The sequence below is a fragment of the Lingula anatina genome, chromosome 1 (assembly GCF_051362555.1).
Source record: "Lingula anatina isolate TDL-2025a chromosome 1, LinAna3.0, whole genome shotgun sequence".
NCBI lineage: Eukaryota > Metazoa > Brachiopoda > Lingulata > Lingulida > Lingulidae > Lingula > Lingula anatina.
The window spans coordinates 7,533,604-7,557,830 of record NC_141767.1 but is presented as its reverse complement, the minus strand read 5'-3'; the positions used below and the strand labels follow the sequence as shown (position 1 = coordinate 7,557,830).

The 24,227-nt window shown below is 35.3% G+C and overlaps 3 protein-coding genes and 1 long non-coding RNA gene across 7 annotated transcripts in view; 1 reads left to right on the top strand and 3 right to left on the bottom strand.

Moving 5' to 3' along the window:
• Positions 1-6,361, bottom strand: part of LOC106151607 (uncharacterized) — a 28,199-nt gene extending 21,838 nt beyond the window's left edge. For all 4 annotated transcript variants that reach the window (XM_013524946.2, XM_086999984.1, XM_086999985.1 and 1 more), the window contains exons 1-4: positions 6,112-6,361; positions 1,753-3,890; positions 737-843; positions 215-283 (exon numbers count right to left, since the gene is read on the bottom strand). In XM_013524946.2, the coding sequence (XP_013380400.2) occupies positions 215-283; positions 737-843; positions 1,753-3,872 (2,296 nt within the window). In that variant the 5' untranslated portion in view covers positions 3,873-3,890; positions 6,112-6,361. The remainder of the gene's footprint in view (positions 1-214; positions 284-736; positions 844-1,752; positions 3,891-6,111) is intronic.
• Positions 6,362-6,416: 55 nt separating this feature from the next.
• Positions 6,417-12,451, top strand: LOC106151603 (uncharacterized). Its single transcript, XM_086999989.1, has 7 exons — positions 6,417-6,592; positions 7,545-7,640; positions 7,841-7,896; positions 9,665-9,721; positions 10,160-10,283; positions 10,406-10,572; positions 10,842-12,451. Exons 1-7 carry the CDS (start codon positions 6,553-6,555, stop codon positions 10,920-10,922), a joined length of 621 nt encoding a protein of 206 aa, XP_086856115.1. The 5' UTR covers positions 6,417-6,552; the 3' UTR covers positions 10,923-12,451.
• Positions 12,452-12,778: 327 nt separating this feature from the next.
• Positions 12,779-24,188, bottom strand: LOC106151609 (SWI/SNF-related matrix-associated actin-dependent regulator of chromatin subfamily B member 1). Its single transcript, XM_013524952.3, has 10 exons — positions 24,008-24,188; positions 21,356-21,461; positions 17,477-17,618; positions 16,359-16,496; positions 15,847-15,974; positions 15,170-15,336; positions 14,773-14,881; positions 14,305-14,386; positions 13,621-13,752; positions 12,779-13,247 (listed from the first exon to the last, which is right to left on the bottom strand). Exons 1-10 carry the CDS (start codon positions 24,116-24,118, stop codon positions 13,208-13,210), a joined length of 1,155 nt encoding a protein of 384 aa, XP_013380406.1. The 5' UTR covers positions 24,119-24,188; the 3' UTR covers positions 12,779-13,207.
• LOC147763945 (uncharacterized) lies at positions 18,832-20,638 on the bottom strand. Its single transcript, XR_015331794.1, has 3 exons — positions 20,418-20,638; positions 19,944-20,194; positions 18,832-19,784 (listed from the first exon to the last, which is right to left on the bottom strand). It is a non-coding gene; the product is annotated as an uncharacterized LOC147763945 (long non-coding RNA).
• Positions 24,189-24,227: the final 39 nt, after the last annotated feature.

Below are 24,227 nucleotides of genomic sequence, written 5' to 3'. Positions count from 1 at the left end.
ATGCAGTTAGTGGGCATCTGATTAGCTATTTATATAACATTCATTTCTAACATTTCAAAAGGACATGCAAACATAATGCACACACAACCATGCATCCGTATCAGATTGCTACTGTTTGTTGATGACAATGTACAATATAAACCCTGCTCTCAATTTTGGTTTTTCAGTTCTACTAGCCACAATGGTGGCACTACTCAATGTTGCAATATTCTACCTTTTGGTTCCTGCCCGTGGCTGTACTTGTCCTGTAACAATTTGTCTTCTTCTTCTTCTAATTTAAACACTGCAACAACAATTCAAATAGAATTACATTGCCATGCCAGTCTTTGACAAACCTAATCAACTTAATGACTGGTAACATAATTTTTAAAAGTAATACTTATGAATCATGCCCCACACCTTCCTAAAGGATACTCATTGTTTCACTTTTTTTACACAACTTAATATTTATCTGAGAGCTATTAAATTATACCAGCTTCAATGTTCCAATTTTATATTCACATTTATAATCCCACTAATGTGCCAAATGCCAGTCACAAAATATTTCCGAATTGAAATATCTGTTTTGTAACACTATTTTTCTTAAAATAGAAAAATCAATTCATGTTACTATCAACTCATCTAAATCCTATGAGAAGGCAAGGCCTTTAAAACATTCATGTACTAGTATATGACAGTACAGCATCTGTCAAAAATTGCCTATAATTTCTCAATACTAATATACATCTGTACAGACCTTTTTCTTCTTCTCTGCTTCTTAATTCTTGCTCTTGCAGATGTTCCATCTCTTGACGCATTTTCTGCATTTGTTCCTGGCGCTGCACCTTTTTTGTATAACTATCCCTAAAAAGAAAACAGTAATTTCATTTACAATTACCTTATCCATTTCTGTTTCTGCATATAAAGAAGCATCATAGGGTGCGTTCCCAATGAATCTATCATACTAGCTACTGTCCACTAATTCCAAGGGGCCTCTCACTGGGTGCAATCTGATTAACACACCTTTTGTTTCAACATATCCCTTATAATCACCAGTTTTGTGTACTCTACTCAACACCAGGGGGAGGCCTGTTAATCTGATTGCAATCAGTGAGAGTGTCCATGGAGTTAGGATGTATTCCCAGAGATTTAGATCGATCCAGGGATTAAGATTTAGATCGACCTAACTCCCTGGGGGTTCACGCTAAGCCGAGCGTGCACCATAGTTAATTACCCCCTTACAGCTTTCGGTAGGCGGGACAGACGCTTAAGCTGGCTAAGCTGACAGTAATCTAGTGAGACTCCCCACAGGGATAGATCGATCTAAAATCTATGGAAATGGGGTCTTAGTGCGCAGTATCTAGTAGGATAAATTAACTTTGAATGCACCCATAGTTCAACAAAGAAATTCAAATATAAACTGGATTGATGGGGAGTAATGGCAGCAGTGTCCCGCACACGTCATTTCAATTTTTTTTTTCTTTTTTTTTTTTTTGACACAGCTGATCTGGAACATGATGGGAAGTGATGCACTTCACATTGGAAACACCACGTCTGTCTATAAAAAAAGACTAATGATATTGATGATCTAGGAAAGATGGTGGGTAAATACACAGAAGTGCAAAGATTGGTCTTTAAAATCAATAAAGAACAAAATAGACATGGCACTTCTTTCATTACAAACGGACATTGATCATCTATTCAATACTGCTCTGACAAGCATGATATTGCACATAAAAATTGCTTTGATCAGAAAATTTCATAATATATTACCTCATTACCCATACTGGTTCTTCTTGGCTTTCAGAGCTTTCTCCACCATTTGTTTTATGATATGGGGCTTTAAGTGGCATACTCTTGCTCTTCTTTATGGCCACGGTGATATCATGTAGGGCCTGGCTCACATCATTGGGTTTATCTTGCTCATACTGCTTCATCATCAGAGGATCCAGTGTGTAGGAAGATAAGTCAAGCTGTGCCACACTGCGTCCCGCTGATCTACTAGTTACTGTGGGAAGAGGGTGTTGGGGAGAGTCGCTCACACCATGCGTACTTGTGGACTTTAAAAACTGTTCTGCCTCAGCCCTTTGCTTAGACTGCAAAATATCTATAGGGTTTTCTATGTCTTTGTCTGCCGGGCCATCATCGCTGTCACTGGGCTGGCTGCTAGAGAGGCCGTCTTCCACCGAGGGCATGAGGTTGGTGGCCAGGCCACTGTCTGAACAGATGCTCTCCACCTCTGCACTGTCACACTCTGTGTTTTCTGGAGACAAAGACAAGTACTTGCCTTCAGTCTGGGAACTGTCAGAATTCAGAGGAATCTCAGTCAAATTCTCCTCTAATAATTTGGGGTTAAAACTGGTGCCATTACCATGGGATAGATGGGGAGTTCTTTTGGGTGTCATTTGGCTCTCTGGGGTAATGTCACCACCTATGTTTGTCAAACTGTCCCTGCTACTGCCATTTGGCTTATCTGATGTAGAATAGGCCAGCCTCATCCCAACATAAGAGCTGCCAGGTTGCACACGCATAAATTTTACATAATCATATTCATTTGCAATGTCATTTGTAGGGTCTTTTGAATCCTTGATATCAAGGTATTTGATCCCCTCAGTTCCATGTATTGCACCATTTGTACTGTGAACATTATCATAAGTTTCAATTTCAACATGCTTTTCTGCTCCATTAGTCTTGGATGGTAAATTAGATTTTATATTCCTATGCATTCTCAGAGAAACATCTAGATCTGTTTCTCTCTCAGAACTGGAGGTGTCTCTATCCAATATCTCTTTATCTGCAATGCGGCGAGCTAAACCTGGAGACTTCTTCTTCATTCTAGGCAGTACATTGGAACTCACAGATTTCATATCAGTGACAGTGTCTATGTCATAACTCTTTACTTCACTGACATCTGGGATATTATTCCTCACTTCTGCACTGTTGCGTTTTTGAATACCATTATAATTGGCATTTACTGCAGCAGCAGCAGAAAAATCTGAGCCACCGTCTGCTTCACTGTGTGTTGTCTTATTATAATGGCCTGGGTTTCTTCTCTTGACACCAAGGTCAGCCAAATCACTGGAACTATTTCCATCTATTTTAATTTCATTGTCGTGCAGTCTATCATGAAAATGGACCCCTTCTAAAGGCTGCTGAAATGACTCCATTTTCTTGTTTCCTGGCAGTACATCACCACTTTTAATCTTATTGGAATCTCCTTGAATTTCCTCAGAGGTGTTGACCTTGTGTTTCCTCTTATCTATTCTCTCCTTAATCTGATCAGTGTAATCCAATTTGCTTTCATGCATACTTAAACATCCTGCAGTATCTGGGCCCAGCTCAAGTGGCATATCGCAATCCACGTCATAGTCCTCGGGTTGGTAGTCGTCACCATCTTGCTGATAGGGAGTCTCTGGATCGACATCGCAGTCTACATCCTGGTCCTCGCCCTCTGCATTCCCTGCATCTTCTAACTGGAAATTTGGAAAGGACACATTACTGACGTCACTAGCTCTCCGAGAGCTACTGATATTCACTACCATGCTTAAATTATCAGTCTCTGTTAAGTCCTCAGATGTGTTGTCTGTCTCAATAACAGAGACAGACATGTTTAAAACAGGGTCACTGTTATCTTCCCCTCCTGGTGCTCCTTCAGAAAGTTCTACACCATCAATATTAGTCATGGCTTTATCTTCCTCTGGAACAGCATGATCTGAACAGTCCTCTTCACCATCCTGAGCAGGCTTTTCTGTTTCCATATGACTGGCTGAGTCGTCGTTCTCTTCTTCTTCTTCTGAATTATCTTCTTGCTTTTCTTTCAGTTTCTTTCTCTTCAATGTTCCTCCATCCTCAATTTCCTCTGTTTCCAGGCTAGTTTTTTCCACCTGTTCCATTTAGATATTTTATTTCACCTAAAATAAGAATAAAAAAATGCTTTAAGATATTTTTCGCAAGAGATCGCGAACAACTTTTCCTACACTGACCTTTATCTGAAAGAGAAATTAAACGGAAAGCATTTCGTCTACAAAGCACTGCTAAATTGATTGATAATAGGTCAATAACATCATATTACATGAAATATTTTCTTTAGGTTTACCTGTGGATAGCAAAGGTCAAAGCATGACATTGACTTACTCTGGTCATTTAGTCTGATTTAGTTCTTGCAGATGCTACACTAAAGTCTCATTGAATATTAAGCACCCTTCAAGGTGTCAATTTTCAATGTCAGAGCCAGACACAACTGCTTTAGCCTACCTCAATCAATAACAAATAACCACAATTATCAGTCTTTAGCCTAAGAATTGCCTAACAAAAATAATGTAATTTCTTAAGGTGAGAGCCTCAGCAAATTTGTTGCATAAAAATATAAATGAAGTTATCAAAATAATCAAAATACATGTTAAAGTGTAATATTATATTTTGATATAATGCTATCAAGAATATTTCCTTGATAATCTAAAGCTTACATATATATCTAGAGAGAGCAGTTCATAATTCTTTCACCACAGTTCATTGAAAAATGCAAATTGTAAGTAAGTTTATCAACCTGTCCAAGTTTAACTACCACACTAATCACATGTGCCTTATAAACCTGGCTTTTTTTTTTTTTTAGAATAAAAGATCTGATTTAAACAACAGGGTTTCTTCATAACATACAGTAAAAGGAATGAATTAAGAACAAGCATCAAAATAAAAAGTCTACTATTTGGCAGATATGTACGTTTTTATAAGCTGGTCTGAAACCCTAAGTTGTGCAAATACCTCAATGTTCCTTTTAAGTTATTTATATATGAACTAAGACAGATAACACATATCAGTAAATGAACTACTGGGTATTTAAGAGATCCGCTGTCCTCAAGTCATAAATTGACATGTTATTTGCTTGAGACAAATACACTACATTTATTAAACCTTGCTATGCTAGCGTCGACCTATGATAGTCTTATATTTAATGATGCATTTTAAGTCATTTTTTTTTGCCATAAAACCCAACCAAATGCCACCACATAGATCTTCAAACTGTTAGTATAACTTAGAGAAATACCAAAGGACATCATTTCATATTTCCTGAAAAGTTATATTTGAATTGATATTTTCTGTTTTCTCTCAGTACTGTATATAATCCTTGGACGTTTTCAGCAACTCACTGAATAAGTATGCAGTTGCATGTGCAGCTGTATCCATACATTTGAATTATGATTATGCAATGCAACTGACTACTATACGTTATATAGCAAACATTAACAAACTAGAGGGACAGACAAATAGTCCATTTCCACCGGCCCACAAATTTGAAGGTGTATTTTTCAAGCTATTTTTGGGCAGAACAAGGGAATAATTTGGATTTTTTTTAGTCCTTTAAGAAACTAGTGGTATAATGCACTGCTGGAAATCCATGCTCGCTTCACGTGTAAATTCAAGACTTTTACAGCTTTCTCTTCTTTTTTATTCACTCTTAACAACGAAGCATCAATATCATAGTTAACCTGTCAGTCTTCTGGGTAAGTTGGGAAATACAAATTTATAAACAGGGAATAAATTGTCCTGCAGCACAACAATTTCACATTTAAAAGGTCAACTTACTGTACATTTGCAATTTATCATTCATACGTGAGACATGTGACTAATTACAAGTACAGTATTTGTTTTGAAGATCTATATACAGTACATATTACATGTGGATAACTGTACAGAAACCTTTCCAAATATATGTAATTGTCATTCAAATCTAATAGTTGAACTATGGGAATAAGACTCCATTGGATAACGAAATTCAAATCATGAAACCATTGTTCTACTGTGTTAGTCTAGCTATGACTCAAAATACTATGAAGCAAGACAATCAAATTACCAGAAAAAAATCTCGGAATTTGGGAAATTAATACCAAAAAAATATAAAGTATGAAATTGATCCATATCATGCTTCTAGAAATGCGTTCAAATAATCACTAAGTCGCTGGAATGAGCAGTTAAACAGGTAAATGACCTTTATTTTACTTTCATAGGCAAGCTTATTCTAATGACCCTGGTGATGTCACTTGTCAATAATCGTTCGACTCTCAGTAATATTTACAGCAGATCAACTTAATATTTCATTAAGGTCTTACATAAATATTGACATATGCAACTCACCTATAAAAGAAGAACAGTCTCATGAAAAATCCTGTCAATCTCAGTCGGTTCTTAAATTTCTCGGAAGAAAAAATCGAAAATCTGTCAGTGTTCATCAAGGAGAATTTGTCATCGGAACATGGCGGACTTCACTTCCGTTTCTCACATCTGCCGCAATCAGAGAGATAAATGAACTCTAACCAAATCGATTTATTGACCTATTCCTCGTACATACAAAGTACAGTTGTGTAAAGACTGAAGAGGGTGGGTTTATATGCAAACAAAAGAATGCAATTTGCAACAAAAACAATTGTTCGTTTCGCGACGACTCCAAAGCGATCACTACAATGTGACACCTGCGCACGCACTAAACTATGCAAACTACGTCATATTGTGTACACGTGATGTAAACAAGACCCATGTTGTGTTGTGATTATGTTTTGTCCTGCTTATTAAACTACTATGGGTTATGAAATTCTTTTATATATACCAAACATTGTCGGTACGTATGGGTGCTTTTTTCATTTGGGCAACATTGGAATGATAGATGATTAAAGATAGAATTTTTAAAAAAGTGGAAACAAGTCCAACAAGTAGAGCTAGAGGCATGCTCTTAACAGAGAATAAGATGATTTAACAGTGATTTTTGAAAGCAGGCTTCCTAAAATACAAGGCATTTTACAAGTACACAAATGCAGTAACACGTGGGTTAATTCATATCCTTGCACGGATTAATACAAACTCTTGAAGCCACAATAATGTAATGTTGAACAAACTTAAGGGCTGCAAAGTCATTTATACTGTACTCACTGTAGTTTACTTGAATAATTTTGTTGTCTCTATAAAAACATTAAAACTGTAATTTTTTAAGACATCTAGTTTTGGTTTGAACAGATTCAACTGATCATGAGACACTGATCTCCTTCCTATTGCCAATTTAGTTAAAATATATATATATAAGTTCATTTATTCAAATTATAGGTGATTGATTCTCACAAGAAATGCATTAATTGACACCTCCTGAAGATGGTCTTGGTCCTGAATTTTTAATTATCTTCAATTTCTGTGGGTGTCATCTAGCTGATGCAGTTTATAGTTGACTTGTATATTTTTTTGTGATCATAATGATATGAATTGCAAAAATTGATTACTTTTGATACAAAAAGGAAAAGAAAACCCCATTTGTCTTTAAAGCAATTTTGCTATGGCCATGCAAGCACTTTGGTTATAAGGACCACTTGCAAGATGTTTTTCTCCCTCTTCATTTCTTGGATGTATCAGCCAATTCTACTGCCCTAAGTTATCTTTGTTATATCTAAGAGCAAATTGGTTGGTTTGCCATGCAGATAGTAATGTAATCCAGTTTTGTTTATTAATAAGAAGAAGACTGTCACTTAAACAGAAATATTGATTTTATTTTTACAGTATACTTCAGTGCATTTATATCATTCCAGGCTATGTGAGACTAGTGTTGTTGGCAATATCATGGACATATTTTAACAGACCTGAAGTCTTCTTACCTGTTTATGGAAGCTCTGTTATTTTAGATGGTAAGTCTATCTATATCTACCGGTATCTATATATATATTTTTCCACATGGTGTCTATTGTACTAGATAAACATCACAATTAATGTGCATGCACTCACAAAAAATTGTTACCTTGCCAAATTTTAAGATATCGCTTATATCAGTATGTATATAAACTATATACTAACATTATTTAATTTTGATTCTGGTATCTCTTAACAGGAATTGATGGAATACTTGCAAGGCAACTTGATCAGAGTTCTGTTTTTGGAGCATGGGTGAGTTTCAGAAATGCAGGCATTTTATGCAAATTTTTATGGTAAATTTTATTGGGTTTGACTTATTAGTATCTTTACTCATTAGGCAGCCTGCATGGTAACATACAATATCTAACCATTATACAAACTGAAGGGAGCCACTGGTACCTTATATTGTTCTGTTGGCACCACCATTGTTATTATTATAAGTCAGGACCCATTACCTCAGTTTCCTATGGAAGGAAGGGTATCATGATCACACAGTTTGCTGAGGTACTAGTAGTAGTTACATGTACTGATTGTAAGCAGTGGCAGATCTAGGGGAGGGGGGCTGCCTATTATATCATGTTTGATTCGATCATTTGACATACAAAAAATTTAAAGCTTGCGCCACAACCCTCCTCTCTGGCAAAATCCTGATTTCACTAGTGCACATATAGTCACATATAGCACCAGATAAAGTGTTGCTGTAATGCACAGGTAAGTACAGTATGCTTCACAATGTGAAAAGGGCCCATTCCTATAGACACCATTGGTCTATGAAAATCGAACCAAATCTGCGGGGACTCTAGCTGAGTGCAAGCAGCTAAACTGAATGATTTGCCTCCTGTTGTTTTCAACGTACTCATATAATCAGCAGCTTTTCTGTATTCTACTCAATGCCAGAAGGAGGAGTGTCCTTCAGTAAAACTGATTGCACTCAGCAAGAGCGAGATGGATCTAGCTACATAGACTAATGGTGTCTATGGGAATGTGGCCTAAGTTATGCTTTTGTAACTTGACTGTAAATGTGTCTCTAAGTTATACAGTAATAGACACTCTAAGTATAGGTCCAGCACCAAGCTTTGTGATAAAAATCAGAAAGGAAAGGTGTCTGAGCAATAGATAGTCATTAGGTTATATAAACATTTAAAAATTGCTTTATCTCAGATCTGTTCTGTTAAGGGGTCAGTTCATGAGATTAATGACCAAAAAGACCGCTACATGAAATCATAATGAGGTCAGCAGCTGTTTTTTTTTTCATATACAAACCACCACACTATTGAACCAACAACCCTAAAATGCTGTGTGGAGTACCTCTAAGATTGCATTCACAACGAGTTGAGCCAGGCTTTACAAATCCTAGGGACTAAATATGGCGGACGTACATGAAAGAAAAATCGCCTTATCTTTTAATAGTCTCTCCGCCTCTCACATGCCTCCCCACACATTGTCCCTGCGGGGGGGGACAGTCATTAAATCTCGGCTCCATTGGGACAACACATGGGGAGGCGTGTGAGAGGCGGAGAGACTATTAAAAGATTAGGCGGTTTTTCTTTCATGTATACGTCCGCCATATTTAGTCCCCAGGATTTGTAAAGCCTGGCACAACTCGTTGTGAATGCGATCTTACAGATATTTTTCTTAATAATTGGGTTTTAGCATTCTTAACAGCTCCATGTCTCCCATGCATTTTCATTCCTTGTCCAAGTGCAATAAGTTGGCAGGAGTAGTAATTTCATTACTGAAAAAGGATGTAGCCTGCCTTCGAGGCCTTAACGCAGGTTGTTTCTAAGGAAACGGGGATCATTAAAGAAAACAAAAACCCATGAGCTGTTCTTTTGAAATATGACATTCAACGGGAAAATACATCAAAAGGATACGGTTCTTTCATTTGATTAAATTTTCCCTTGACTTGAAGTACTTTTTCATTAGGCGTATTGAGTCACAGGAACAATATAAATTGCATTTTTATGAATATATACTTTGGATTTCCATGTCAGCTAATGCTTTTTTTTTTCAAATTCAGTTAGACGTGGCCATTGACTTGATTGGCAGGGGGATGCTATGGTGTACTTTATTTAATGTAAGTACTACTGGGACAGGAGAGTTAATTTAAAGGTTATTGTACCATCAGCAATGAGAAAACAACCTGAAGTATCTTGGATTCTCTTCACGAGTTACGTTTACACAGTTAATCAGTTTTCTTTATAAGTGCTTTGTGTCTTTGTTATTTTGTTAAAAAAAAAACTAACTGTGTCATTGTCCTGTTTGAATGTATATGCATTGTTGATGGTTCACACACATAAACTTTTTAAAATAAATTTTTTGATATGAATAAAATTTATTTAATATGAATGAAGTGCATTTTATTAATATATAAGGTAAAAATATTTGAAAAAAATAATTAATATTGACATTTCTTAAAGATGTCTTATTTGTGACTTCAAAGCACTATTTGCTATTGTGTATTGTATATTGATATAGTATATATTAACTGTGTGCAATTTTGATTTTTCTTCAGTGGGGTTATTTCGTAATAGCCTTTGAATGGCTAGTATTTGTAGGGAGTCATGCACAAGCTGGAGCAACTTGGAAGGTTACCCCTATTACAGCACCTTGGCTTGTGCAGAAAGTTATGGAGAAAAGTAAGTATTATACTAGATGTTATTAAGAATCATCTACATCACCTTTTACTTGTTTTGAGTTAAGAAATAGATGTCAGCCAAAGAAGTTGACTGAACGTACCATCTATTGTCTTTCATTTCAGATTTCAAGACATTCCTGGGTACTGTGGTAATCCTTGGGGTCCATATCTTACCTGTGTGGTTATATGGGATCCAGCACCAAGCTTTAGTACCTCTCCTGCCTACTGTGGTGCAACAAATAACTGTGATCTCTCTGATGTTGGGGAGGTTCCTGGCACTGTACTGTGAGGTAGAATATCACTTCTCCTGGTATTTCTGTAAACAGCATATCTATTTTTTTGTTGGATTTTGTTGAAAGAAAGGTGCATTTTTTAATACCTTATATTTTGGGATAGGTGAATTAGAAGTATTTGTATTATAACTTAGGCATCTATAGATACAAACATCATTGTAAATAAGTCATTTGTAATTTATTTGTAACACAAAGTACTAAGTATAGTGTTATGGTAGACGCTCTGTGGAACAGCCAGTACTTCATTTTATATTTTCACCTTTCAGCTGTGGTATGTGATGGCCCACATAGACTTCCTCCTGCAGCAAGATAAGGGAAGTGCCAGTAACAAGCATTCAAAGGATTAAGTGCTTTGAAGTGGACTGATATTAGCCTCACAATAGTCCAGTGGCCAGGTGTTGCGCTGACAAGAAGGTGCAGCAGGCTAAGTGAAATTATAATAGCGTTTTTTATTAATAGTCACAAATTTTGAGTGTTCATGAAATAAAGAAGGGCATATTGCATTTAACAAGACCATACTCACTTTAAAATTTTTATTTCACTGTTGAGATTATTTTGATATTACAATTTTGCTTAAATGTGATATTTTATTTTTATTACAAAATATGTCAGTTGTCACTTAGTAACTAGTAAGAAAATAAAATCTACAGAAAGTTAAAAAAATAATACAACAATTTCTAAAATTTATGCTGGTCTTATTCGACAACTAGCTTCTAAGTCTTTTGATAAGTGGGTTACCAAATGTTGCATGAGACCAGTTGCTAATGTTACAGGGTTGTAGTCTGGCAAAACCTAATGTCAGATAGTTAATTCATAAACAGTTTTAATCTCTAGCATAAAAATAGATTGTTACTTTCAATGTTACTCATTCATAGAAAAGTCAGTTCATAGTTTTAATTTCTAGCATAAAAATAGATTATTACTTTCAATGTTACTCATTCATAGAAGAGTCAGTTCATAGACAATTTTAACTTCTAGCATAAAATAGATTACTTTCAATGTTACTCATTCATAGAAAAGTCAGTTCATAGACAGTTTTAATTTGTGGCATAAAAATAGATTGTTCCTTTCAATGTTACTCATTCATAGAAAAGTCAGTTCATAGTCAGTTTTAATTTCTAGCATAAAAATAGATTGTTCCTTTCAATGTTACTCGTTCAGAGAAAAGTCTGAAAGGACCCTGGTGTATCATGCGGCCACCTGGTGGCTGTAGTGTCTGTGATCAAGACCAATTATTAAAATGATGGCAATTTTGATTTTAAGCATGAAGTCTTTAAAACTAGTTGATATGCAAGGTATGCAATTATTAAAATTTTAAAGACATTTATTACTTAAACAGCAATATTAATATCAATTTCAGCTACAAAGACTGCATCAGTTTGATTGTAATTGGTAATAATTTGTTTTTATTCTGTGTTCAAAGCTGAAGGGGCAGTTAGCGATATTTTTTTGTCAGTAGTCTTTCAGTTACATGGCTTATCTCAACATCCCAACAACTTGTTATTTGCTTCTACCTCTACCACAATGTAGAATACATTTCAATAATTACAATGATCAATATCATAACAAAAATTGAATAGTTGAAAAACTATGGAAATTTTAAACAGTTTTTAAGTCAAAGATTCTTGTAGTTAAGGTTAAAGCACGGTTCATATACCATGGCAATATGCATTGCTATATATATAAAAGCATGTCGATTGAATAATTGTTTTTGTAAAATATTTATAATTTTGAAAGTATACAATTGTACAGTTTTTATCAGTTATGAAAGTCATTGCTGTCAAATTTAAATAATTTATTTTATCATCCATTTTTAATGTCAGAAATTTGTATTTCAACCATCATGAAAAATAAAAAGCATTTTTGTCTCCTAAAATGCATTTAACTTATCTCATGATCTGGTATATAACGTATCTCACTAAGGAAGTTTACCTCAGATGGCTCTCTTGCTTTTGAGAACCATACATTTTACTTTTGCAGTTACAGTTTTCTACACTGGCCAGCTGCTCCTATGCTAGGAGCACATACCCTCTACCAGTGCCACAGATTTATTTTTTACCAGATATTGGCAGATATGTCTCTGATTAATTCATGACAATTTCTCCAGGCATTGGACAAAAGTGCACATAATCCGTGGCCCTTTTAGAGAGTACTGAGCACAGGGTACACTGAAGCTGATGGTCATGGTGATAACAGCAAAGAATGGATTGTATATTTTTATTTTCAAATTATCTTTTAGAGCATGTACATATAATAGGTACAACCATGCTAAACAGCTATCATACCAAAATTTCATCTCTGACTGTAAATTACGACAAATTTTACAACATTTAGTAAACTTGCTGAAGACTAGCAAGTTTGTCTGCAAAGAATGGGTAACTGTTTGTACAGTTTCATGATATTATTTTGGTTCATAATTTAGCGAAGATTGTTTATTCAACATAAGTAATATATCATAAAAACACTTGCCTTTTTATCAATTTATTTTGTACTCTTCCTGTCTTATATGAAAATATTACCAAAATGCAGAAGTTTCCATTTTTATTTGGTATACATTTTGGATTTTAGTCTCTATACATATTTACAAAATCACAACGTTATGTGATTAAACAGTCCTCATACACCTTTAGTTTTACCATGATGGTGCTGTATTGGCCAAACGCCGCATACGCCTGAAAGAGAAAAGATTATTTTAAATTAATATACAGGTTTGATTTTAATCAAGAAAAAAAGGTTTTAAAGTGGGGTTAGACAAGAGCCACTTCAGCTTGATCCACCTGAACATTTTCACTTGCTAATTGTCAATTTTCTAAAAAAAACATTTGAAATGCCACTACATAAAAATCATTAAATTGAACTTAATGAAAAAATATCTTCCCTTTGTAAAAGGTTAAAGAGATACTATCTTCATTGACTTGAGAGTAAGAGTATGGAGTTGTGCATGTCAAGATTCAGGGTTACAAACTTTATAAAATAAGGGTCAAATGGTTTTCTATACAGAAAACATTAACAAGAAAAAAATTACTTCTAAGATTAAAATATTACCTTGTGTTTCTGTCTTGATCCCTTATCTTTTTCTCCATCTCTGCGTCTGTCAGTGTCTCCAGGAAGGGACACCAGGTGTCAGCCTCGTTCTGATTGCGAATGGCCACTTCTACTAGTGGTAGAGGAGATTCACTGAAGATAAAGGTGCAAGGTTGGTATACGTGACACAGCTTTATAAGGAAGGTACATGTAGGTTCAACTGCCAAACATGACATTCTGAATCTAAGTGTGAAGTAAAAAATGACCATAAAGTCAATTTGATGCTTTCCTTATACTACACAGGTCAACAGTTTGAAGAAGTTCACTGTTTTATCTCTTGTAGTAAAATTGACATTTCAAGTAAAGCAAAACTGAAATTAGACAGTTATAGGTAGAACAGGACCAAATGTAAAGAAGTAATAACTTCAGTCTATAAACATGATAATGGGATTACGTTAAATTTTCAATTTGATCTGCATGGATATCAATTCACATCTCTCAGTAAAGTAAAACAAAAATATGGTTAAGACAAGTTATGATAATCACTATCATGGACCACCTGCAGTCTTTTTTGTTAGTCTAAGATCTACTTACACAAAATTGCTTTGAAATAATACACTCTGGAGACATTCAGAATGAGTTAGGTCAACCAAGCCCCTTAAAATCATGCAGTATCTGTGTAGAAAACAACTGCCAACATCCTACCTAAATGCATATGTTCTTTGATGCCAACTGAGCTGTCCTCTGATGCTGTATGATATACCCGTCACAAACTCTCCTCCCAGACCTGAAACAGTAATGGAAATTTTCATTAAAATTTGTCTAATGGTCTGACCTGTTAAACTAAATTCACTGGTTTCCCTGCTCCAACAATTAAGTTAAGTGAATAAATTGGCCTAATAACATCACATACAAGTAAATTTTGAGTTTAGATCTCAATGAAGTGATAATTAGGAAGGACAACATAACTAATGATTACTATGCCTGGGTCATTTCACCACTGATAGGCTTGTCGTTTTCATAATTTTTTTTTCTCATTTTGTGCAGAATATGATAACCAAATCTTTCTGTGTAGTAGTTATCTAACAATAGTTGAAAGCAGGTATAATATATTTGATTCATTTTTGAAACATTTTTTCAAAAACATCAAATGATTTGACACAGGTCACTCACCAAGTTCGGCACATAATTTTGTGGCAAATTCCTCTGGGCTGTTATCTTTTTCAGACATGTCCCATTCAAACTGGTCTACCAAAGAAATATTACCCACATGGATGTTGAGCTGAAAGATTTAAACCACATGTTATATAACAAAGCTTCAAAAAGAAACAAAAAAAAATTAAAACTCTTTTGCAGGCCTGAATAGCCACTTTTTCAGAGAGAATGCTATAATTTATAAAGCACATCAGGGCTAAAATTTGCCATGGTGATATAATATGAATGTAAATAAACACACATAAAAAAATGAGACAGGTCAGGACTAAAACCATGTGTACTGCCAGCACCTAACCAGAGCAGTTACTTAGTGAAAATATCCAATTAATAGGAAAGTCATAAAAACTGTGCATACCTTGAGAATAACTCTTTGGTCTTTCTGTTCCTCTAAAAGATTGTCAGTAGGAAAAGCTTCCATCTGTTGTCGTATTGACTGGGCTATTGCAGGAACAAAGGAGACTGGATTCAGATCTAGGTCATCACATAAGATCTCTGCAAACTGCTCTGGTGTTATGAGAGTCTCTAAAACATGTAAATAGCATCATTAGTATGTTAATAGTCACTAAATTTAACTAAAATGAAATCTTCCCAATGAATACAATTTCACAATTGTGTTTGGTTAACTTTATAAGAAATTCTGTTTAAAGATGACATCTGCTCTTTTGTTCAGTAATAATAAAAAATTACATTATTTAGCATGGATAGGTGTGTGCCGTTAAACATTTTAGCCTATTGGCTCTTTCAGCAAAGGTCTAAGAATGTACTGACCAGGATCAGGGAAATTGGTCAGTAACAGAAAATTTATTTACAAAATTTAACAAGTCCAGCTCCACTTGTACTGACATTTGGCAAGGACCAGTGTTAGGTTAGCTGGGATAGTTTTTTTTCATAATATTTAAGAACAATTTACATTTTAAAAAATAATACCTCAGACTTAAAAAAAAAGGGGGGGGGGGGAACACATGATACAATGCACTCCGTCCACTTTTGATACATAAAATCCAAATTTGATTTTAAAGAAATTAATTTTACCGTTTTTGTTCCATGTGAAGCAATCTCTCAGTTTCTGCCCATCAAACTCCATGTCTAACCTAATAGGAACTAGCACCTCTGGTTGGTTGGCATTCTCATGGACCAGACCAGGGTCTGTCTCATCCAAGCTGAAAGCAATAAAATAAAAATATGATATTCCATCCCAAGGCAGACTAAATGAAGTTATTTAACTTCCATTTGTATCTCTCTATGGACTGATATATTTATTAGGTTATTTTCACTGTGACAGGGTTTACATTAATAAACATGGGCATACTGATATAGACATGAAAAAAGGGAAGAAATAATTTTAACTGCTTTAGTTCATTGTGCTGTATTTCTCATAAAAGTACTGAGGGTTTAACAGTCCAATATGACAGCCCACCATGCCGTTTAAATTTTAAAAGTAGCTTTATACCACCATCCTATTAAATATTCAGCGCACTATCTGCAGCTACTGCACCTGGATTTTTTTCTTATAGCTCTAAACATTGTGCCTGCATGCAACTTACCACATTGGGAATGTTCTGACTTTTAATCGCCCCAGTCTATTTCTGTTGATAGGAGTGGAAGATGGCACAGCATCCAGATGGTGAGATGTACTGGGTAAAGCTGGAACCCAGTTACTGCCACGCTTGGACTTGTTGTCCCTGGAAATAACAACATCTTATATCACTTTGAAATAAAAAAATCTTGGTCTGGTTGTGCTTCATTTTACCACCTGTGACATTAATATAACTGTAACAAAGGTCCACAAAAAAAGGGATAAAGAAAATGTTTGAGGCCAAACAGTTTCTATATGAAGCTATTGTGACTCATAGGAGTCAATAAAGCACAGGTCTCAGTGAAGGTTACCCTGCTAAGGTGATGCTATAATGAGATAGTTGATGACTGAGAGTATTAATTGAGCCACAACGGAAGCATCTTTACATTAACCTTTGAATAACACAGTGACATGATTTCTCAAGTGCAAGTTTTGAATTCATAAAAAATCCACATAATATCATATCTCAACAAATAATTTTTTTTTTGATTATATATTACATTGCAGGCCTCATAAATAATAATTGCCCTTTTGTGAGCACAAATCCTCAAATTAACAACTCTAGCCACAAAATAACTGCCTTAACATAGAATTACTTGCCACAAACTTAGGGTTTTATTACACAAACATTTTGACCAGCTTCCATCAGGGTCTCTGGCTGTATACATAGGCCCCCTTGCATCAATGCATTGTCAACAATCTCCGGCTCATACAGAATATAACGAACAGGTACATAAACAGTTTGTGTCATGAAACGCTGTGCTTGTAAGTGGCAAGTAATTTTACGTTGCCAGTTGGAGTCGTTAATTTGTGGCTGGAGTCGTTAATTTGGGCATTTGTGTTGAAAAATCTGAGGCTCAAGTTAGAAAACACCTAATCCCTTTATAAATAAGGTCTGCATTAGCACCAGTAAAGAGCTCTTCACATGCAGTATGAGCACTAATGGTAGTTCTTGTATCACTGCATCAAGGCAACACTGATGCACAGTAAAAAAACTGTTTTAAAATTCAGTTAGTATACCAGCCCCACTTCTTCAAATTAAACAGAAACAGGGGTCACTGGAAACTGCTCTTGGGACAGGCCTACCTGGAGACCACTGGCTCACTGCTGACAGAGACTGCTTTATATTTATCATCGTTCCCCATCAGGATCTCATCCACCTCTGCTGCTCTCAGTAATGTTATGTTGGTAGCCAAGGTATGCTGGCCAAACCCGAGAAGATTTCCACCTAGTTTACATAATGAAATGTTTTAAGCAATACTGGTAGTCAAGCTTGAATTTAATGTGAACAGTTGGAATGAATTTTGAGTGCAAGATGGGTTGCTTTAAATAGTTAAAATACAATGAAAATGGTAAAAATTCAAAATACTTGTTTAATCCTGTTGACAAAACTTTAGGTCTATTTATGAAAAATTAAGTGTCTGACAAAGATACAGTATGCACTGCCTGCTGTCTATTGGTGTTTATTTAACAGGAACCAATTTTTGATAAATATGCTAAAAGTAAATAGGAGGACAATCATAGAGTATTTGAGACTTGCAATGGGGAATACCAGCCCGCTTGGCGCCAGGTGTCGCTAGTGTGAATTCAGTCCTTCCTAGATCGCCATGTTGGATATTGTATACGTTGGACTGTGGTACTGGCCTTAATAAACATGCCTCAGTATTGTTGTGTACCTGAATGTCAAAGTCGGCAAGGTGGGCATAATTTTCTTGAGGATTCAGGGCTTCGTTTGAAGTGAAGGGTTGCCCATGTCAACACACCTTCCATGTTAAAGGGTCAGTTACAACTTGACCCAGGAACAGTAATTAGGCCCCTAAAGATAGACGAGTTGCCTCAAAAAGAATACACGTAAAAAGGTTAATTGATCTTGGCAAAACTTATAAAGTTTTGGAAAGAGAGCTCCATAGCAAGAAAGTGCCCCTAGGAAGTATGATTTATCAAAGTGCGTTTTCTTATGTCCGTAATTTCAGAAGAGTTGTCAGTAAATATATATAAGTCCCGGTAGCCTACTACCCGCATAAGGTTGTGTTATTAAGTAATATCCTTTTTTATTGATGTATTGAGCATGACCGGTAATGTTAATTAAATAATTATTTTTATTTAAAATCATTATTCAGTACCTCGTAAGAATCATAAAACTAGGTATAGTTAGATAATTTATTTGTTCATGTATAGATGCAATTTCTCAGCCAATGGAATAATGCATGTTTGGAAATCTTTTTGTAACAGTTTAAGAAATAAAATTTAAAGAAAGAAAACATTTTATAAATGAACAGTTTTTGTTCTTTTTTTACAAAATAGCACTTCTGAATTGTTTTACTTGAGTAGAAACACCATATTATTTCATCGCTCTGAAAATTCATTAAAAAGCAGCAAAACCAAATATTTTATTTAAACAAAATAATTATTCAGTCCATAGTAAAAACCATGAAACCATGTAATACTTAGATAATTTATTTGTGCTATAACTTTCCTGAATATATAGCTGCAATTTCTCAGCCAATGGATTACTGTAGGTATGGAAAACTTTTTGTAACAGTTTAAGAAATAAAAATTAAAGAAAGCAAACATTTTACAAATTAACAGTTTTTTGTTCCTTTTTACAAAATAGTACTTATGAATTATTTTACTTGAATAGAACCACCACATTATGTCATCACTTTGAAAATTCTTTAAAAAGCAGAAAAACCAAATTATTTGCTGTAAATACAACTAGCAATTTATTTCATCCCACTAAAATACTTTACAAAATAGCATCATGGGTTTTTTTTTCATTACAGTTAAATATTATTAAAAACAGCATAAACACATAAGTACTTTTTGTAAAGAATATAGCACCACCAAATTATTTCATTTTAGTGAAAACATTTTTTAAAATTGCACTTCAAAATTATGATTGCAGCTAAAACCATCTCATACAGGGGTACTTTCTATAAACTGGTTGACACATACTTCCTATAGTGTTTTTCATTAAAAAAAAGTTATCCTGGGCAAAATACATGTAGAAAAATATCCAGCGTCAGAATGAATCAACCCCACAAACAGATCTTTGAACGTAAACAGCAAAATAGCAGAATGGGCGATTTGTAATGAACATCTGGCCTTCTAACTTAGTATAGTATTCGCGGGTTTTCTTTAGGCCCAGATTCGTGCACGAGATACACATTCCAAAAAGGGGAAATCGGGTCCGGGTCCAACTGTCATGTGTCTGCAATGTTTTTGGACACAACAATTATTCATACAGTTTGTTCATATACTTCTTCTCTGTAGCTGACATTATCTCTCCAAATCTGGAAGCAGTGATCCGCCATTGTCTCTCCTTGTGTCAGATTGCGCTCTTTCCTTGTTGTAACTTGCTATGCTCAGTGTCCTTCGCTGTTTGTTCCTCAACCTGAAATAGTCATATCCCATTAAAGCATGGTAGATGGTTACAGCATTAAATAGTTAAGATACATTTTTATATTTCTATGATGTCACACATCACCTAGTTTGATAATTCTTTCTCATATTTGGGCCTGATTCTTAATATTAGACCTCTGTTTTCACTTACATCATTCCCTCTATCCATGCATTATTGTTTTCATGGCACTTGGCAATAGTTGTTGTCCATCACAGCCGCCTGTAAGTCAGCTTTAGGGTAGGCATAACTGGTGGCTACATCAATCTTTGCCGCTGATGTGAAGTGACGGGTAAGATTCCTGAAGTAATCATTTTATCCTGCTCTTGAAGTTGGCTGTCCTGGGGTCCTGAAATCGACAGTTTCAGGCTTTGCCCCCAATATATGGGCCTTCTTTGGGTAACCTTATAAAGAAAAAAAATAAGTACATTTACTAAGCATAAAAAATCTTCGTCTTTCGTGCTACTAAAACAAAATATGAGCGTAGGCCTACTCGTACCTACAGTAGTCTACATGTACATAACATGTCAGATTTGACACACACACCTCGACTAATGTTCGATTTTTTTCAAGGAAAATAGTTAGCATTCTTGTTTTTCAAGCACTAAATGAAAAGAAAACACATACCTTTCAGTCAATTCACATTTTCATCCAGATGTTATGGCACCACATTCAAGTAAATTGCGTTTGAGTTGATTCACTGTCAGCGACGCGTGCACACGCTCCATGTTAAACTCTGGTGTAAAGCCGTGAGCGAGATTCTGCGAGATTTAAGAAGGACTGCTTTCACCCCCACGCCATCTAGCGGCAGACCCTTAAAGCGGGTATTCCCCATTAGTTGATTCACATGAAGCCTCACTGCTCTTCCCCCCCCCCTTTTTTTTTTTTTTGTTGCAGGAGACTTATTTGTAATTCAAGCACTAGGGTAAGTACAGTACATAATTTAGTAAGCTTATCTTTTTATACCTCTATTTGCATGGTTTTAACATCTAGATTAAATAGCAGTATAGTTAGAGGGAACAGAAGAATATATATAATGAAAATGACATGATAACATTTAATAAATTTATAAGTCTTTTTTGGAGTGCAAAACCAATCAATATTTGTTTCATTTAATGCACTGTATACTTTGCTTTGACTCATTTTTGCATTATTATGCTGCTATACTCATATAAATAATACTTTAAAGCTGAAAATATGCGTGACTGATGTGAAATAATTCTATTGAAGACAACACATTGAGAAGTGCATAGACAGGTTTGGTACTATACTTAACTCTATAGATAAGAGAATTCTGTTCAGTTGGCCTGTAACTTGATTGTTACTGTTCATGACTCATTGAATCATAACAAAAGAGATATCAACAGAGTAACATTTAGCTTTTGTTTACCTTAAATACTGCAATTTGTAAAGACCTACTCTTTATTGAAACTGAAACTTCTCTACTGCCACTCTATTGTATCTAAATCTTATGAAATAGAAGAGTAGAATACCTAACAAATCTAGATTCTGTGTCATGAAAGAGCAGATAGAGAGTGATGAGAGGAAAAAGCATTGCAACCTACCAATTTGTGCTATGTTTTTCCTCTCCTCTGGTGACAATAACCTCCTCCATAATGATGGGTATTTCTTGTAAAGAGAACCTCTGAACATCCGCAGGTAATTACCAACCTGAATATGAAAAACATAAATTAGCTGTGTGGTTATATTATGATTTCCTCCAATGAAAAGCTTGCTGCTTAATTCCCAATTAGACACTGAACAGATTACCTGTTGGGATTATGCAACAAGCATTCAAGAGGGTAGGCCATATGTGATCGGCAGATCTCTTAGTCCGCTGCTCTGAATGCGCTCCAAAACACTATTAGTTCATTTCATCCTGTAAAAATAATTTGAACTCAAACAAGGTTTATAATGGCTATTGAACTTTTAAGCCTGGGCAATGAAAAACATCTGTAAGGGCATCTGGTTACAAAACTTCCAAAAGATGAATAAGGTAGAGCTGACACCGAGAAAATTGAGTACTAGTAGGGTAATAATTAGAGGAAAAGTGCTAAAATGTTATCAAAATCCATTTCCGTAAGAGCATTTATTTAGAAGGTAGTTATTCATCCTCTTTACCTTTAATGAAATAACACTCCATCATGAAGAGAATGCTTCACTGTGACTCTTCATATATTTCACATAAACATCAATAATTCAGAGTCAGACTGACCTTGGTGATAATTTTTATGGAAGATAAGCATTATTTCGAATAAATTGCTTGAGTTCTTAAAAATAGGTGGAAAGCTACCAAAACAAATGTGCCTTAGCCTACATTATGTATGTGAACATCATGTTCAGACTGGATGAACACAATTGCAGTTGAAGGTATGACCAGACAACTGATGTCCAGATTTTTTCCATCTTAATCACAAGTTCTGATGACAATTAATATAATTAATGCATAGTGGATTTTAAATACAAAGTTGAATGTTGAATAATTTTGATTACTATTAGGCCACAGTCATTTCTGAACATTAGACTAGTGTGCCATTAATAAGGTTGTATTTAGATTCATCAAATGATTGAACAGGCGAGCATGAATGGAATTATACTTCTTGTAACTTGTTTGTCAATGGCCCCATTTAGAATGGATGATCTGAGTACTTACTGAACTGCCGACTAAATGTGGACGACCACAGTTCAAAACCATGCCGCTAATTCCATGATGGTTTCCCCGCCTTCACACATGCTGAGATTTAATCCATTTAATGGCGCGTGTGGAGTTGGGAGACCATCAGGAATCAGCAGCATCACTTTGAACTGTGGTCGGCCATATTAAGTTGGCGGATCAGCAAGTTTTACCTGTTTCTCTCTGGCACCATAACTACCAGATTCTTTATTGATAAACACCTTTACATACAAGGTACAATCAATGACAGCTCAACTAACTATAACAAAGCACTAACAATTAAATAAATAAATAAATAAATAAATAAATAAATAAATAAATAAATAAATGATTAATGTTAATATAAACGGCTATTCAAATAGATACATGTGTTTCATAATCAATTTACCAGGTCTGATCTACATGCCCAGTCTCTGCTGACGGTGCATATATCGGATCTCACGCTGATATTATGATCTGGTTTGGACATACGCAGAAAGGCTTAAGTACTCAGGTCATCCATGCTGAATGGGAGCAATATTTCTGATATTTAAAACAGCCTTTTTCTCTTAAGAAAAAAAATTTATCTTAAAATACTAAGAAAATATGGTACTTAGGCTGCGTTCACATGAAAAATCTATTTTCTAAAAATCTAAAAATCTATTTGCGGTATCTTGTGATCACGGTCTGTGCCCTGAATACCCCAAGGCATAATTACGGGCAGCGGAGAGCCAGTTACTTCCAAAGCTGTAATTAATTCTCGGCGCTGCCAGTAATTGCGCCGCGGGGTATTCAGGGCACAGACCATGATCACAAGCTACCGCAAATAGATTTTTAGATTTTTAGAAAACAGATTTTTCATGTGCACGCAGCCTTATACAGTAAGCTCCCCAAAACTAACAAGTCTGATTTTCCATTTTTTTTTTTTTTCATTCACATACCTGGTGACTTTACTCAATGGTCATAATGATCAAATAAATTAGTTTAACCATTTTCTTATTTTCATGTTTAACAAGAAGGCTCATTCCAATACAATGAGAGCTCAGATCATTTCATTGATGGACAGCAAAAAAACAAAAAATTAAGTAAATCACAATCTCATTTTGAATAGCAGAGACATAACTGAACTAAAAAAAAAAAAAAAGAAAACCAAACTTGGGCTTATAAGTCTGGGGGCAAACTGCATGAGAACCAATAATTTTTCTAAGTGCTTCGGTCTGATCAAGTCACATCAAAAAGTGATCGTTTATTCTACTGACCTAGGCTAGATATTATTCTGTCGTTAGTTACATTGTAAATGAAGAAATATGACGTAAATGTCGCTCTAAATCTAAATGTTAAAATTTATTAGATGAACGTAAATCTGATAAGTGCGCCTGTGAAAAGAAATAAATCCAACGGGAAATGTTTGTCTGTACGATCGATACAGAAAAAGACGGACAATAATAGCACCTTGAAGTTATTTAAGATATGGCGAACAAAGAGATCTACGATACCCGTCTCCAGTTCTTCGCGGCATTTTTGTTCTACACCCAAATTTAACGTTCTTTTAATTCAGACATACCTCTGATCCAATGTAGTATAGCTCTCCTCCATCTTCGATGCGAATGGGGTTTGGTTTATCACCATAAGTGCGAGTCCCACCTGAAATACCACTGCCGCTGGAGGCTGCCATTTTGAAGTGCCCGGATATGTGGTAAGGTTTTCATGTCATCGTTCAGGAAACTTGGTTGGATGTGAGTAATGCATTGTTAGTTACAAATCCTTCTTATACGACTTCCATT

Excerpts from the sequence above, each read along its gene's own strand:
- LOC106151609 (XM_013524952.3), bottom strand. The coding sequence starts at position 24,118 with ATGGCAGCCTCCAGCGGCAGTGGTATTTCAGGTGGGACTCGCACTTAT. Across the intron at positions 16,497-17,476 it reads AGTGAGCCAGTGGTCTCCAG|GGACAACAAGTCCAAGCGTG; the intron begins GTAGGCCTGTCC and ends TGTTATTTCCAG. Across the intron at positions 14,882-15,169 it reads ACCAAAGAGTTATTCTCAAG|CTCAACATCCATGTGGGTAA; the intron begins GTATGCACAGTT and ends TAAATCTTTCAG.
- LOC106151603 (XM_086999989.1), top strand. The coding sequence starts at position 6,553 with ATGGGTTATGAAATTCTTTTATATATACCAAACATTGTCG. Across the intron at positions 6,593-7,544 it reads ATATATACCAAACATTGTCG|GCTATGTGAGACTAGTGTTG; the intron begins GTACGTATGGGT and ends ATATCATTCCAG. Across the intron at positions 7,897-9,664 it reads GTTCTGTTTTTGGAGCATGG|TTAGACGTGGCCATTGACTT; the intron begins GTGAGTTTCAGA and ends TTTCAAATTCAG.